General features: G+C 43.0%; 1 protein-coding gene across 1 annotated transcript; it reads right to left on the bottom strand.

Annotated features, from left to right (window-relative positions):
* Positions 1–1,030: 1,030 nt before the first annotated feature.
* On the bottom strand, positions 1,031–13,992 carry p3h1 (prolyl 3-hydroxylase 1). Its single transcript, XM_079157055.1, has 15 exons — positions 13,490–13,992; positions 11,203–11,355; positions 10,336–10,525; positions 10,115–10,246; positions 9,048–9,187; positions 7,393–7,482; positions 7,256–7,308; positions 7,035–7,162; positions 6,026–6,153; positions 5,321–5,416; positions 5,068–5,218; positions 3,406–3,523; positions 3,237–3,312; positions 2,372–2,512; positions 1,031–1,936 (listed from the first exon to the last, which is right to left on the bottom strand). The coding sequence occupies exons 1-15, from the start codon at positions 13,928–13,930 to the stop codon at positions 1,388–1,390; spliced, it is 2,586 nt and encodes an 861-aa protein (XP_079013181.1). The 5' UTR covers positions 13,931–13,992; the 3' UTR covers positions 1,031–1,387.
* Between the last annotated feature and the right edge of the window lie 795 nt (positions 13,993–14,787).

Below are 14,787 nucleotides of genomic sequence, written 5' to 3'. Positions count from 1 at the left end.
CATCCTAACATCTAAATGGAACTGACCTGAACTGCTCACAATTCATGTCCACTCTCAGACCATAGCCTGTGACGACGACTCACAAATGGACATTGCATTTTTGAAGGGGTCACAACAAGCCAATCAATTTGGGAACCACAGATCTACTGGAGACTAATGTAGCTTCCCTTTCACCCACCTTGAAGGAATTGTTTTTTTTAACCAGCTCCCCATTGAATTCGATCCAATTCAAGATTCTTGTGATCACTTTTACTTTGCATGGTCAGGAACCTGTTGATATTCGAGGGCCACGGCGGCCCATCAGGGTTTGTTGATTGTACCTTGCTTCAGGCGTAACACTAAAGGAAAGTCACTCTCTCACTCCTTCGTGAACACGTAACCTTCCTGCTTCGACATGCTTTGTTTATCTGTATTTCATTTTAATATTTTATTGTCCCTGTGTTCTATCACATTTGTCTTATTATACGTAGAGTATAAGTATCTAAAATGTACACAAGTGCAGTCCTTGAGTAAATGTACCTTCTTACTTACCACCTCGGCGATACACCGGTGATGGTGTGCTTCCTATCGACTCTGTGGGGACGAGCTGAGGGCTGAGATTCAGAGAACTGGTAACTGGTATCTTTTGCGAAGAGCAAAGAATAAAAAAATAATCTAAATTTAATGAACAGCAGTGTCCACGGAGAAAACAGATACATCAGTGAGGGCCTTAACTTCAAACTTTTCCCTTTTCCCAAGCAGGCCCCGAGATTTATAATGTGACAGTGCTGAAATATGCTGAGCCTTCAAGGAAGTCAGAGAACAATGAGCGCCGGGGCTTTGAATTATTCAGGTTGAAATCAAATCACAGCAGGACTTCCCCTCGAAATCTTGAAGCTCGCCACCTGAGGATTTCTCTTCAAAAGTGAATTTGTTACGGTTTGTTCAAATGAGCAGAGATTACTGAGCGGCGCTTCCATCCTGACACCCAGTGTCGGCTTGGAGTATCGCATTATGTTTTTGCTTCATTTAATGAAAACTCACCACAATGTAGAAAACATCACTTTTATTTATTTTTCACACGGTTGATCTGAGTTTTGCTCAACAGAAACGTTCTGCTTCCCCCCCCTTGCCTCTTTAACTTGGTTCCAGAACAAATGAAAACAAAATACTGGGAATCCAAACGGAGATGAAAGAGGGTACCATCTCCACAGACGCAAAACCTTTGGACGCCGAAACAAAGGTGGTTCCGGTGATTCGGGCGCTCTAGCAGATTGTCAGTTTGATTGTCAAGCACTCGTGTGATGATTTCAGTGACAACTCAACCTTTCACTCCGTTTTCATTCGACCACCCACAGAGAAGTAGAACATAGTAGGAAAATAGACACAGTCACAGGTGCTTGTTTGATCACAGCTCCTCCTTGCCGTTCTGAGAGTCCGAGGCCGACGTAGCGTCGACTTTCGGTTTTTTTGAGTCCTTCTTAGCTGCAACTTTTACCGTCTTTTTCGCAGCCGGTTTTGCGTCCTTTTTGACCGCCTGCTTGGCTTGCATTTTAACCGTCTGTTTCCCATCTATTTTAGCAGCAGGTTTGACTTTGTCCGCCGTCTTGGCCTTCGCTTTCGGAGCGGCTTTGACTTTGGCGCCTGTTTTCGTTTTGCCGACCGGCTTCGCCTCCGCTTTGTCCTCCGCCGGGTCGGCTGGTCCGTCGGCCTGCGCGTCTGCTGGCACGTCCGGCTTCTGCTCCGCTGGTTTGTCAACTTGCTTGCCGTCTGCGTTTCCCGGGTCAGCCTGTGCGGGAGGATCGGGCGCTGTCGGTTGGGGCGCTGTCGGTTGGGGCGTTGTCGGTTGGGGCGTTGTCGGTTGGGGCTCGGAGGCGCCGTTCGCCTCATTTTTCATGAACTCCGCATTTACAGGGGTGGAAAACATCTTCAGCATATCCTGAGCTTGGATTCTCTCCTACGGTACAGAAAAACATAAACATTTGAGGGATAACAAGAATGGAAAATTAGCCAATTAAGGATGAAAATGTAAAGACCAAAAACTCAATTCATACTAGATTCATGATGTTTGTAGAAAATTAGCCACTGGCTACTGGGAAAATGATTGTTCCATTAAGATATTAAGGTTTAAATGAGGGTACACCCTATTACATTATTTATGAATTGCATCTTTTAGTAATGAATGATGAAAAGAATAGTACAAACTCAATACTGTTTTATTATATTAGGAGGGAGAGTTTTGCAGTTGTCACTATTTCACTTTCATGAGTTTTGTGTTTCTCTTTCAGCACAGAAGTACATTTCAAAAATGAATTTAACTGTTGTGCAAAACAATCCGTAAAATGAATTGATAGTAGTTATGCTGATGTTAGTCCACAGAGATGGTCCGTACCTTTTCCTCGTGAGCAGGATCCAGGGTGAACCACAGCGCCACAGCGCACCTCTGGCCCATGGTGACGGCTCTGACGCCGTGGGGGTTTTCCTGGCCCGCTCCGAACCCGACCACGCGGCCGCACTGTGGACGCACCTCGGCCTGAAGTAGTCCGAGAAGATAGACCAATGCGACGTTTAAAAGCAGGGAAGCTTGACATTTGCTATCTCCACCAGGAGATTATGTGTTCGGTCCTGTGAGTGCGTGCGTCGGTCTACGGCTAATCTTGCATATTACTGGACACACACAGTCATGTAATATTGGACCTCTTGTGGATGCGGTGATTCATACATTTTGGAAAAACATATATTATACAGAAACTGCTTCAGTTTGTTTCTGTTTCGGGATTACGAATTGTTCTTCTCTTGATTTGCACACCTATGTAAGACCATTTTTCAAATTGATATATGTATGTATGTATGTATGTATGTAACGATCACTTATCAAATGACAAACTGAATCCAAGCGTTGATTACAACAGAGCTCGACTTGTTATGTCGATTGGAGGAGAGTAAGCTGTTAGCAGCCGGTGGGCTGGAGCGTCCTGCAGTGTGTTTGGCTGACAGAGCTAACGGCTAACTGGGTTAATACAGTTAACAGTGCTAACAGCTAACGGGCTAATACAGTTAACAGTGCTAACAGCTAACGGGCTAATACAGTTAACAGTGCTAACAGCTAGCTGGGTTAATACAGTTGACAGAGCTAACAGCTTTATGGGGCTAACATAGCTAGTAACGAAACTAAACACAACGTGAAGCGTTACACAATGAACTGCAGTTTAGCTGCTCGAAAAAAAAGATGATGGAAAGAAAAGCTGAATAGTTACCGTGACCGTTTTAGCATCCAACTCAGTGAAAATGAATTCTCCTCCCTCAAAGTCATTGTTTAGATAAAGGATGGCACTGCAGGGGAGAGACATCAGGGTGTTACGTGGGGTTGTCTGGTCGATGGATAGACTTTGTACTGTACTTCTGTGTGTGTGTGTGTGTGCTCACCTGTAGTCTCTGTGTGTGTATGCAGGAGGTTCCTTTATACACTCGTTCAGCTCAGAGACCAGCAGACAGTTGTCCACGTGAACAGGGTGACTCAGGTCCTCGCGGTCCCCCTGCTTCTCTGAATAAACAACAGACAAGCAAAAAGAACATTTTAGACTGTGATCACACAACTCAAACATCCAGATTCTTTTCGGCCTGCGTGGACTCCGCTCTCATCAACCAGGCTACCCTTTGCAGCAGCAGAGAGCTGTTTTCAGCAAACTAGGTCTGATAAACCCACTCTACTCTACTTGACCGCCAACAAACAGCAGACAAACTTAGAGACCAGCTGGTGAACATAATGGAGCATTTAGCAGCTTAAGAGCATTTTTCTCAGGAGTTGGTTAAGACCAAAACACCAGAATAACCGGCTCCCCCGACCAGTCAAGTTGCAGTTAATATATATTATTATAATTTTATTCTATAAGATATTTGTGTGAAAATGTCATATTTAGCATATGGGTTGTTGAGTTGTGGCCAAAAATGTGTTTTGTGAGGTCACAGCGACCTTGACCTTTGACCACCAAATTCTAATCACCTCAGTGTAGAATCTAGAAGAGGACGCTTGATTCAAATTGAAAGAAAATCTCTCAAGGCGTTCCTGAAGTATCGGGTTCACGAGAATGAGACGCATGTATGGACAAACAGATGGAACAGCCCGGACACATAACGCCTCCGGCCACGGCTGTTCCCCTCACGTAGGCATAAAAAAGTTAAAATAATGGACTTTTTATTGGATATTCATCAGGTGGGCAGAGACATGACACAGTGCTATGTATTACACTAATGATATAAGCTAATGGTAATAGCCAGTGTTGGCTAGGTGTGTAAATAGGCAATTGTCACCACAGCGCCTTTATGAGGCGATGTCTGTGTTTTGTTCTGCTACCCTCTAGTGGCCAGAAACGATCAATGCAGCTTTAACTTGTGAAAGGATTTTGACCACTTTTTTCCAGCCAACTAGTCATCACAACAGAGGAGGCAGGTACAACAGTAACATCAGCAGCTGTTAGCCTCCAGAGCTGGGCAGTTTTTGATTTCAGTCAAAATATGATACATACAAACACATATTGATTATCTATCGCGAGGTAATGTAATGTAAATCTATTTGACTCTAAAAAATACAACATTTTGCTCCATGAATTTAGAGCTTGCTTTTGCAACAAAGTGCAAATACGTTTACTTCTATATATGTTGATGTCCTCTCTGGGCCAATCAGGGACACCTACAGCACTGTGTGCCACTATGCTGTGACCTGTACCAGCCTCCATACCTCACACAGGCTCATGGGGGGGTGTAGTATTTGGAGCTATGTGCCATAAAAAACTTGAAGAAATAACGTGATTACTTAAAATGGTTTTTAATTGAATGTAATTTGTTTGGTGATGGGTGGTGCATTAATGAAAGGAACTGGTCAATTTCCCGTCCATAAAAACAATTTAGAAAACTTACAAAAGACTTATATACTTCCTAAATCCGACCCATTTTCCTATTTTTTAAGACTGAACCTTCTGTTGAAGGATCTAACAGATAAAGACCGAGTCACAACGTCATCACTGGGGACAAAACCAGTGGATTAGTCTCTCCGACAGACACAACGCCAGCAAACCGTCCCTGACTTACCATCGATGGCGGAGCGACAGACCAGGTGTGAGTAGGAGAAGTAGAGCGGAGCGTCCAGACGGAAGTACGACTCCAACGTCTTCTTCACCTTCTCGCTGAGGTCGAAGAACAGACGAGCGCTCTTCAGCGGGACCGTCCCCTCCTGTCCGAGCTGTGGGAGGTGGAAACACCGTTTAACGGCAGCCACAGGGACGAGACTAACTTTACTTACTGATGCTATGCTTCAAAAGGTGTTGGCCGGGGGACTACGGACCTTCACGGCCTTCAGGACGGTGACTCCCTGGAACATCTCACTGGGGGAGTGGGGGGAGGGGCGCCCCCTGTAGCCGTCACCTTTCAGAGCAGCTGACTGGGAAATATGCACAGCATCAACACTCTGACACGATGGACCGACACGCAAAACACGCAAAATTATACCAAAAAGACATGTGACATGAACACGCATCGGGTGACATGAAAATACTAATGAATAAATATTTAAAGGCATACTTTATTACCGTATTATGTCAAAACTGTTTTTTAATGCCAACACTATATAATTATTATATTATGATTATATCTAATTATTAGGTATAATAATTACAGATTTTTGCATTAATAAGTATGTTTTAACGATGGGGGAAGAGGAAGAGAATAGGAGGAAGAGAAGAGACGCCACACAAACACAGCTGTTCACCGCTCGCTGCCCGGTTCTTGTGTTAAAAATGTCCGCTTCATAATAAATTTTAAAAACTGCGTTAACGCGCGATAAAATAATTGTTTTTTAATTAAGAGAACACTTTGGTCTCCACCGACTCCTGAGTAGAAATATCCGTTTCTTTAGCAGCTAAATGCTCCGCTATGCTCACCAGCTAGTTGCTAACTTGTGTAGTTTCCCATCTATTCATATGATGCTTTCACGAAGGAATAAAGCTAAACTCAGTACGCTGTGAGCGACTCCATTCCTTCCATCACTCACATTGGAGAGGCGTTGCAGCTCCCTGCACTCGTCCTCGCTGATCACCCCGTCCAGCAGCACCCGCTGAGAGCCGTTCAGCTGATTGGCCGTCATGGTCACCTTGATTTCATCGTGCAACAGAGCTCCACCTCGAGGAGAAAGGACGCAGGATCAAGGAGAGTAAGAAGTCTGAGATCTCTATTTAAACGATCAATAGCGCATGGTCTGAAGTGCATGGCGCCAAGTGCATTTAGTGCGTTTCACACTCAATGTTTGCGAGTTAAATGGTGCGTAATCAGGGTGCAAAATAAGGCGCAACGGGCGCTAGGGTTGTATTTCATCTCTTCATTAATCATAGCTGTCTTTTGGCCCCTTTAAATGAATTCCACCAATCAGAGTGTTACCTCATTCCCTTTCAAATGCTATTTAAATAGCAGATTTGGCAAATTACGGGCGAGGGGGGGGGGTGTTTATTAGTGGAAGTGCTAACAAATATGGATTGAAGCAGAATGTTTCGTTAGATAAATATGTGAAACGATTACATTGATTTATTTTTTTCAATAAATTGTGACTTTAACGCTCTGGAGTTATTGGAAATGTTTGGATCACACCAGTCGGAAACAATCTCATGTAGCCACCGCTGGAATCTAACACCACAGATAGTATAATACTATTATTACTATATTAATATTAGTGGAGCCTCATCTTTGCAGAAATACCAGGTTTAAACACAATGAAAAGACAAACAACAGACAGGTGCGCAGCCTTCAAATGTTGATTTACAACAACACTTTCATGAATGAAGCTTTAAAGCATCCAACCATTGTGTACAGTCCTAGAACGTATAGTTACATTGATGAGCTTCATATTGTGTTTATTGATCACTCGGCTTACTATTTGTCGCTGTGCGTTGACGGGGGTGTGAACTGAATTCATGATGCCGCGGTATATTGTGAAGGGAGAGAAGGGAACGGAACTGTATGTGGTAACGGAACATCGGGTTCTCTTGTAATCCGGGTGTAACATTCACCTTCCGTCGGCACTATAATCATGGCCATATCCGAAGAATCCTTCTTCTTCTCCTCGACCAGAGTCTCAATCTCCTTCATGAGGTTTCCGATCTCCTCCGTGATCCTCGCCGCGGTCTCTTTGTCGGCCCTGAGACACACACACACAGGTGGAAAGACAGAGGCCATGACATCGCTTCCACAGTGTGTGTGTGTGTGTGTGAGGCACTCTCTTCAATCTTACTTCTGCTTGTCTCTCAGCTTCTTAGGCATGATGTCTTCAGGGGTCCATGTGTCCTGAATGACAAGTGACAGTGAAAGGCACGAGTCAGATACCAAATAGGCAACATGTGATCGATAACGAATGACTTATTCACTCACTGGATCTACAAAGGTGATTCCGAAGGCTTCGTATCCAAAGTAGAGCAGCTCTTTCTCCAAAATGGACTGCTGAATGTGCAGTTTCACCACCTGCAGGTAAAAAAAAAAAAATCAATTGAAACTCAATTGCATCTGCTGAAAACCAGTCTGCAGGAGATATATCCATAAGATACCATGTTCCATTGAAGGTTCAAGTGCAGAAAACTAGGGGGCATTTGTGGCGACTGTGGCTGAGTGGAGAGCAGGGCCGTCTTCCATTCAGAGGGTTGTTAGTTCAAACCCCGGCTCCGGCACCACTAGTTGCATGTCGATGTGTCCTTGAGCAAGACACTTAATCCCCAAAAATTGCTCCCGTATCTTACCAAAGCGACTTACATTGATGTAAGTTGCTTTGGATAAAAGCGTCAGCTAAATGACTGTAATTTACTAATCTCTGGTTTTGAGCAGCCTCTAGTGGTGACCAGCGGAACACAGCGCTCATACAACATGAGAGGCTGTTGATGTCTGGTGGCCTGTAGCTGTGCATGAACTTTAAATAGCACATGAGAGGTCAGTATGAACAGAACACAGATGAATAAGTACAAAGGACCAACAGGAACATCCAGTGGAGGAATACACATGTTTAAGCTTTTATTTGATAGCTAACCATAAATACTATCAAAAGGGAGTTTGATATTCTAAATGTAGGTATCGGAGGCCTCATTACACAAAAATATTTCTAAGTCTGAATCTCGGTTTGGCTTTTTGGAATTATAGAAGCATGTTTCCCAACTTCATTCAGGGGGGAAAAAATCGTACTTACCTCAGAATAGTAATTTAGCTTTTACAGAACCTTTTACAGAGCCTGTTCAGAACTCACAATAACCATGTGTGACCATGACAACCAAGATGGGGAACAACATGAACAATGAAATACAACGATTGAAAGGCTACTCAGACCGTAGGATGACGTTTTCAATTTTCTGGACCACCAAGACAATTAAGTTAAGTCATTAATAAATGAATCACAAAAAGGCGGAGTTCCTTCTCGGGTTTAGGAGTCGCTTCTGTAATAGGAAGCATCTTTAAAACTTAAGATAGGACGAGCAGTTAGAATATCCTCTGTGTGATCGTGACCCTCCTGGTCCCTACAATTATTAAACTAAAAGCAATTTGCTTTGCATTTCTGATTAATTTGCTACCTTTCCTTATTGTGGAAAGCACAATAACCAATAACTATGAGGGAAACACTACTCAATTGGTTTTAGTTTTTTTCCAGAATCACCCACACCGACTCCCCTGGGAGTGTTTTTATTCCCAAACCGAGCAACGGGCTGGAGAGCCCATCTCAGCACCCTTCATCATCGTTGGTATCGATCAACAACCCGATTAACCCGCTGTAAATAGTGTAGAGTATGGATGTGTGGAGCCTGGAGCAGTAAAGAAATCTCATGTATTACTTCTTTAAAAGGCAGCGAACAGTTTATGTGCTTTAGATCACCATCAGTGCTTCTTTTAATGTCTCTCTTGTGTCCTTCAGTGCGTTTGAGTGCTAATCTTTCTCTCACCGCGTGTAGTCTGGGCTGATTTACTGCCGGTCATTATGGATTAAGAAAAAAAAAACACACACTCACAAGGCTCTTCGCACAAAAGCCTCTGGGTAGTGTGAGTCGTACCTGTCTGGCCTTTATAGGTCGCGCCTTGTCTTCACCCAGCACGGCAGAATAATAGGCCAGGTTCTGGTTCATCACCTCGTCGTCGGGGTGGAACAACAGGAAGGTCTTGGCGCATTCTATGGCCCGCTCGTACTTCTCACCTGGAGAGAGGGGACAGAAGGGGGAGGGGTTTGTAGAGTTATTCTACAGACATGCTCTCCTAGCGTTGCATTGTGGGAAGCGTGGGATCAAATGTTTATGGAGTTTGATTAGGGCTCTGTTTCATAATGGCATACTATGCTATTCATATAATTATGATGTAAAATTGAGTATGTGTTGAGTTCCGACTGCATAGTGGAATGAATGTAGGGGATAACTGCTGGATCAATGCTGCATTAGCAAGAATTTGAGCTTACTGGACCAACTCACCCGTCCCAAAATGCATTGCGACTCTTCACACCGTGCATTGGCGGACTGCAATGACTACAAATGATGGCGCGTGACGTTAAGGTACAGTTAAGAGGAAAAACCATCACATACATACGGAAGCCCTGAGAGGCAAGTGAGAAAATGAAATTCTGGTGATACATTTTATCTGATCTAAAGTATTTTCTCATTAGTTTCTAACTTAAGTACACATGAAAAACAAATTCCAGGATAATCGTCTTTTTTTTTCGAAGTCCATCTGACACACTTCAGCCTCTGCTGCTTCCGTTTTGACTATTCTTTTTCAAGTCTGGCTCAACTTTGTTTTATTTTATTTATTTGGTCCCAGTAAGAAGGGAGATAAAAAAAAATGTAATAGCTGAGATAATTGAATACATTTTATCTTACATGTTTTCAGAGGGTTAAGTTTTCAAATAAATAGCCACCAAAGACAGACATTTTCTATAATTTTTTCATAGAGAACTAGTCTCCACCTTCTTCCTTGTTCCAATGCTCGATGCTGATTGGTTGTTATGTAAACGACAGATGCATTGCCAGTTACTTTAAGTAGGAGGGGTCACTTGTCTGTATGCTGTTTAAGTGGCATCCGTACATTGGATAAATTGTAGGCTGACAAAGACAAGTGTTGTTGTCGGACTCACTGTTGTAGTAGGAGAACTGCAGGTAGTTGAAATGCGACGGGAGGAAGTCCTCAAAGGGCTTGTCTTTGCCGGCGGTTGAGGCCAACTCCACCGCGCAGTGCTGCTTACAGTTCAGCACCTGCATGTAGTGGTCTGACAAAAGGACAAGGGTCAGCAAATGATCAACTTTCATATGAGTTGTTTCCGCACAAACCCCGCCCCCAAAGGACGTGCTGTCTCACCTGTCATGGTCTGGAAGAGGTCGGCGCTGTACTCCATGTAGTTGTACCCGTCGTAGTTGTAGGCCCCCTCGCACAGCGCTCGGCACTCCTTGTCGGCGGTGAAGTGCTCCTCTACGGCCACCTCGAAGTGATCCGCTGCCAGGCCGAAGGAGTCGTCGCTGTAGTAGCTCTTCCCCAGCAGGAACTCGGCCTGAGGAGAGACAGATTGTCACCATGACGGGGGACAGTTGAGCAAAATGACTAGTGCTGTGACCTGTAAGTTCCTTTTCTGGGTAATAGCAAGGCAATAACAAAGTGCACACAGTTATTACAAGCACTGCTCTGGGTTTTGTATTTAGCCTTTAGTTTGAATCTGAATCAGATTATTGCCAAGTAGCTTTTCACCTACAAGGGATTTGCTTTTTTAATAATAAATAATAATAATAAATAAATAATAATAAAAATACAGTCAAAATATTATTTTTTTTAAAGTACAATTTGAAAATTTTTATAATATAACAGTTAAAACGCTTGGCAGGAATGGGCAAAATATATATTACAGGGGATGTACAAAGGTTCACAGTATTAAGAATAAACATAATGTGCAGTGTACAGAGATAACTGTCCAAAACACTTTTATTTTCCACCATATTCTACACTTCTTTACAGCCATTGTCCCATTTGTGTAGGTATTTGTAAAACCTCTGTGACGGTTTTACTGTAGAGAATGGAGTATATTTCTGAAATGTGCTCAACCACAAAGTGCTGGAACGTGAGCGCAATAGATAAACGCTACAGACAAGCAAACTCCCTCAAAAGACTGGCCTTGAGGCGAAAAAGGACAAAAAAAAAGGCCATACACTCATCAGAGGAGGCGTTTGCTCTCACCATATGTGGCTTGGCCTCCAGATCTTTGAAGTCCTCCAGCTCTACTCCTGCCATCATCCTGTAGTAGTCCAGGTTCTGCTTCATCTCCGTGTGATCCGGGTTGGCCAGCAAGAATGTGTTGGCAGCTGCTACTGCCTTGTCCAGCTTATTGATCTGGAAAATAAATGTAATACCGACACAGGCGTTCAGGTCCTCCCCTCTGATCTAAGGTGTGTTAGTCAGCAAAACCACCTCAAAAAACCTACAGACCCTTTTTGACAGGACTGTTCTCTGCTGCCGTGGGATGGCATCTCTACGTGCCTCCCAAACAGGGTTTAGTCTATCCAACCTTCTACAAAGCATGGATGCTACTTTTGCTATATATGCAGCTCTTTGCTAACACGTTAGCCATAACAACCTCATACAGTGAGGCAGCAATGTATTCTTTTTTTTGACCACTCGGGGCACCGGAGCAAACTATAAACGCAACATATTCATATTATCACTGTATGAGGTTGTTATGGCTAATATGTTAGGAAACTATAGCTTATTCACACATCCAACACGCACAGATTAACATTAGCATCCATGTTGAGTCATGTTTTTGTTCTCCTGCCAAATGTAAATCCATTATTCACTCTATTTTAGCTCTGTTTTTGGTCTCCACCAACTCCCGAGTGAAATGTCTGGCTCTTTAGCTGCTAATTGCTCCGCTGTGCTCACCGGCTAAGCTAAGTCAACTTTGTTACTAGCAGCCGTTTGTGGCTACTAGCTAGCATACAGTGGTTGTATCAGAGCTGTGAGAGGAAACCATAAGAGTAAAGTTGAGGGTAAAGCAATGAGCAGAAAAATGCTTCTTTTCACATTGCATCATCATTTGTCCCATTCTTCATAGAAAAATGTGTATATTATGTCTCAGTTGTACTTTACTAAACTGACCAAACTTATTCAATCCGGCACGAAAAATAAATTCTAAGTTACAGTCTAAGTTACAAATTATAAGTTACATTCAGTCCCTTACTTCACAAGAATGAGATAAGTTGCATAGAGCTAATTATTAAAGAGGCATTAAGTAATTTGTAGTTTTTATTGACCTCTAATATCGACCTGCCGGACTTATTTCTAGGCCTGTGTATTGGCAAGATTCTGGCAATAAGATACGTATCTTGATACAGGGGTTACGATTCAATAGATTGCGATACTATCAATATACACCGCGATGTTTTAAAATCTCGCTATCATAGTATCATGGCATAGTATAAAGACAAGGCTCCATTCACCACACTACGGAAGCCTTCATGCTCTACAGCTGAATGACAACACTGTTATCCAGCGGCCAGGTGTTTGAACGCAACACAAAATGAACCACTGTCTGCCACGCATCTTAGGATGTAAACTATTTATCCAAGACCGATAGTGTTTTTGAGAATCGATAATGTCTATAATAAGTATCGCAATACTGAAGTCTATCATTATTATCTTACACCCATATTTATTGCCTTCTACATAATCCACAGCAACACCCTCACCTCTCAGTGGCCTGTATTTAAAATAAACAATTATCATGTTCAGCTCTAAACCATGAGCTCAAACGGAACTTCTGGCTCTCTACCATGTAATTATCAAAGTTGTGAAAGTCTGAAACCCCAGCAATCGGTTTGGTTTGAAGGTTGAGTTTTGTGCTTTTTTTAAAAAATGTTGCTGAATCAAGCATTGTATGCTCATTTATGTTAAGAAATAGTATAGCAATACGCTGTAATTAAATATGATTTTTTTTTCCCCCACTCCCACATATTTCAGTGACAACTACAAATTCTGCAACAACCTTTTACATTACGGCGCTGCTTTCAAGTTCCGTCTGAGGGTAGTATTTTTCGATTAAACACAATCCAAGAAAACTGAATATGAAGAAAACAAGAACAATGTCGTACATATAGCTTTCTATGTTTGTCCATCTCACTTTGCATCTAAAGGTACTCCAACGTGCCAACGCGGTATCATTTACCACCTCGTCGTTTGGCCAGAGTGAGTTTGTAAGTAGCATTTGAAAGCAGCACATTAGGCCTTTAAACAGCTGGATCCCAAAAACTCTCAACGGCAAGACTCCACAGAAGCTGACTCCACCTTAAGACGTGGCACGGTTTCTCTCGGTTTTGGGGGGGTTGGGGCTTTTACAGTGATCAACTAAAAAGTTTTTTTGTTTTTTTAAACTTACACTGGAAACATGTCTGCAATGTGTGATGCGTTTTCACAACGGGACAGCCCTGACTGGAGCTCAATAGCTGCATCCCTTAGCTAACTTGTATACCTTAAAATATGCGACTTGCAGGTAATTATACGGGGTCCTCTTCCTGAACTCCAGCGCCAGTTCTTCGGTGACCTCATGCATAGTCGGGGTACCCAGTTTGTCACTCTCGCAGGATTTCACGCAGTCCGCCCGTTTGAGGACTTTCTGGAAGAAGCCCAGGTCCTCCACGGAGCCGGCGCCCGGCATGGCGACTTCCAAGCCGGACAGGCGGTCGCCGAAGGCGGTCTGATTGGCGCAGCTCAGCCGGCACTGAGCCTTCACGCTGCGGACCGTAGCTTTGTTCCTGAGCGCCTTCTCCATGTTCAGGATCACAGTCAGCCAGTCCCCCTTGTAGTAGGCTTCCACCGCCGTGTCGAAGAGGAAGTCGTAGGGCTCCAGAATGTGCGAAGCGCACAGTGGAGCAGTGAGGCAGACAAATAGCATCGCATAACGGAGCTCCATGGCGCTAATAGTGTCGGGGCTCTGCAGCCCGATTCAGGAGACTAGAAGCCGGTCAGAGAGAAGAGGCGTTAACTTCGCTCTCCGACAGGGACTTGTTTGGAGGCGGGGCTTTAGCACAGCCCCCCCCCCCCATATGTAGTTATAATAATGTAATATAGAGCGTCACGCATGTGGGGAAACTGCAAGTCAGTGCTGAATTAAGTGTAAAATACTTCTTATATACAGAGTATATAGTAGAATTGTCTAAAATGTTTATATCAGCTAAAAAAAGAGGAATACAAAATGTTATAAATTGTTACTTCTTTTGTTCAAGATTAAATAAGCAGGTATGTAATATCATTGCTAAAAATAGAAGTGTTTTGTTATTAAGAAAATGAATGTTATAAGTTAACACATTTTCTTTTCACAGGAAACCTGCAGATGCATTTTCTCATTACATCATTATACACAGACCAGTAGTGGTAACTAAGTACATTTACTCTAATCTACTTAAGTATACATTTGAGGTACTTGTTGTTAACTTGAGTATTTCCATTGTTACTTCTACCCATTACATATCAGAGGCATATGTAGCGGAGTAAAAAGTACAATATTTGCTCAAATCTACATTTGTCTGTTACTAGTTAGTTGTGAGATCAAATTTTCAAAGGTGAAAACAGGACTTATAAAATCAGCACAACTTAAAACACCACCCATTGACTGTATATTGTCAAAAGCAAAACTTGTGTAAGTGTGACCGCAATGGATCATGGGGGAAACCATGCAAGGAAATGGCAAGAAACCCCAAGTCAAGACTATTATAAGTCTAGTACATCCTAAACACCCGTGAGTATATCCTATGCCTCTGTGGTTTAATG

This window comes from Pholis gunnellus (genome assembly GCF_910591455.1).
Source record: "Pholis gunnellus genome assembly, chromosome: 3".
NCBI classification, from domain to species: Eukaryota; Metazoa; Chordata; class Actinopteri; order Perciformes; family Pholidae; genus Pholis; species Pholis gunnellus.
Note: the sequence above shows the minus strand (reverse complement) of the source record. Positions and strands in the feature narration are given on the sequence as shown.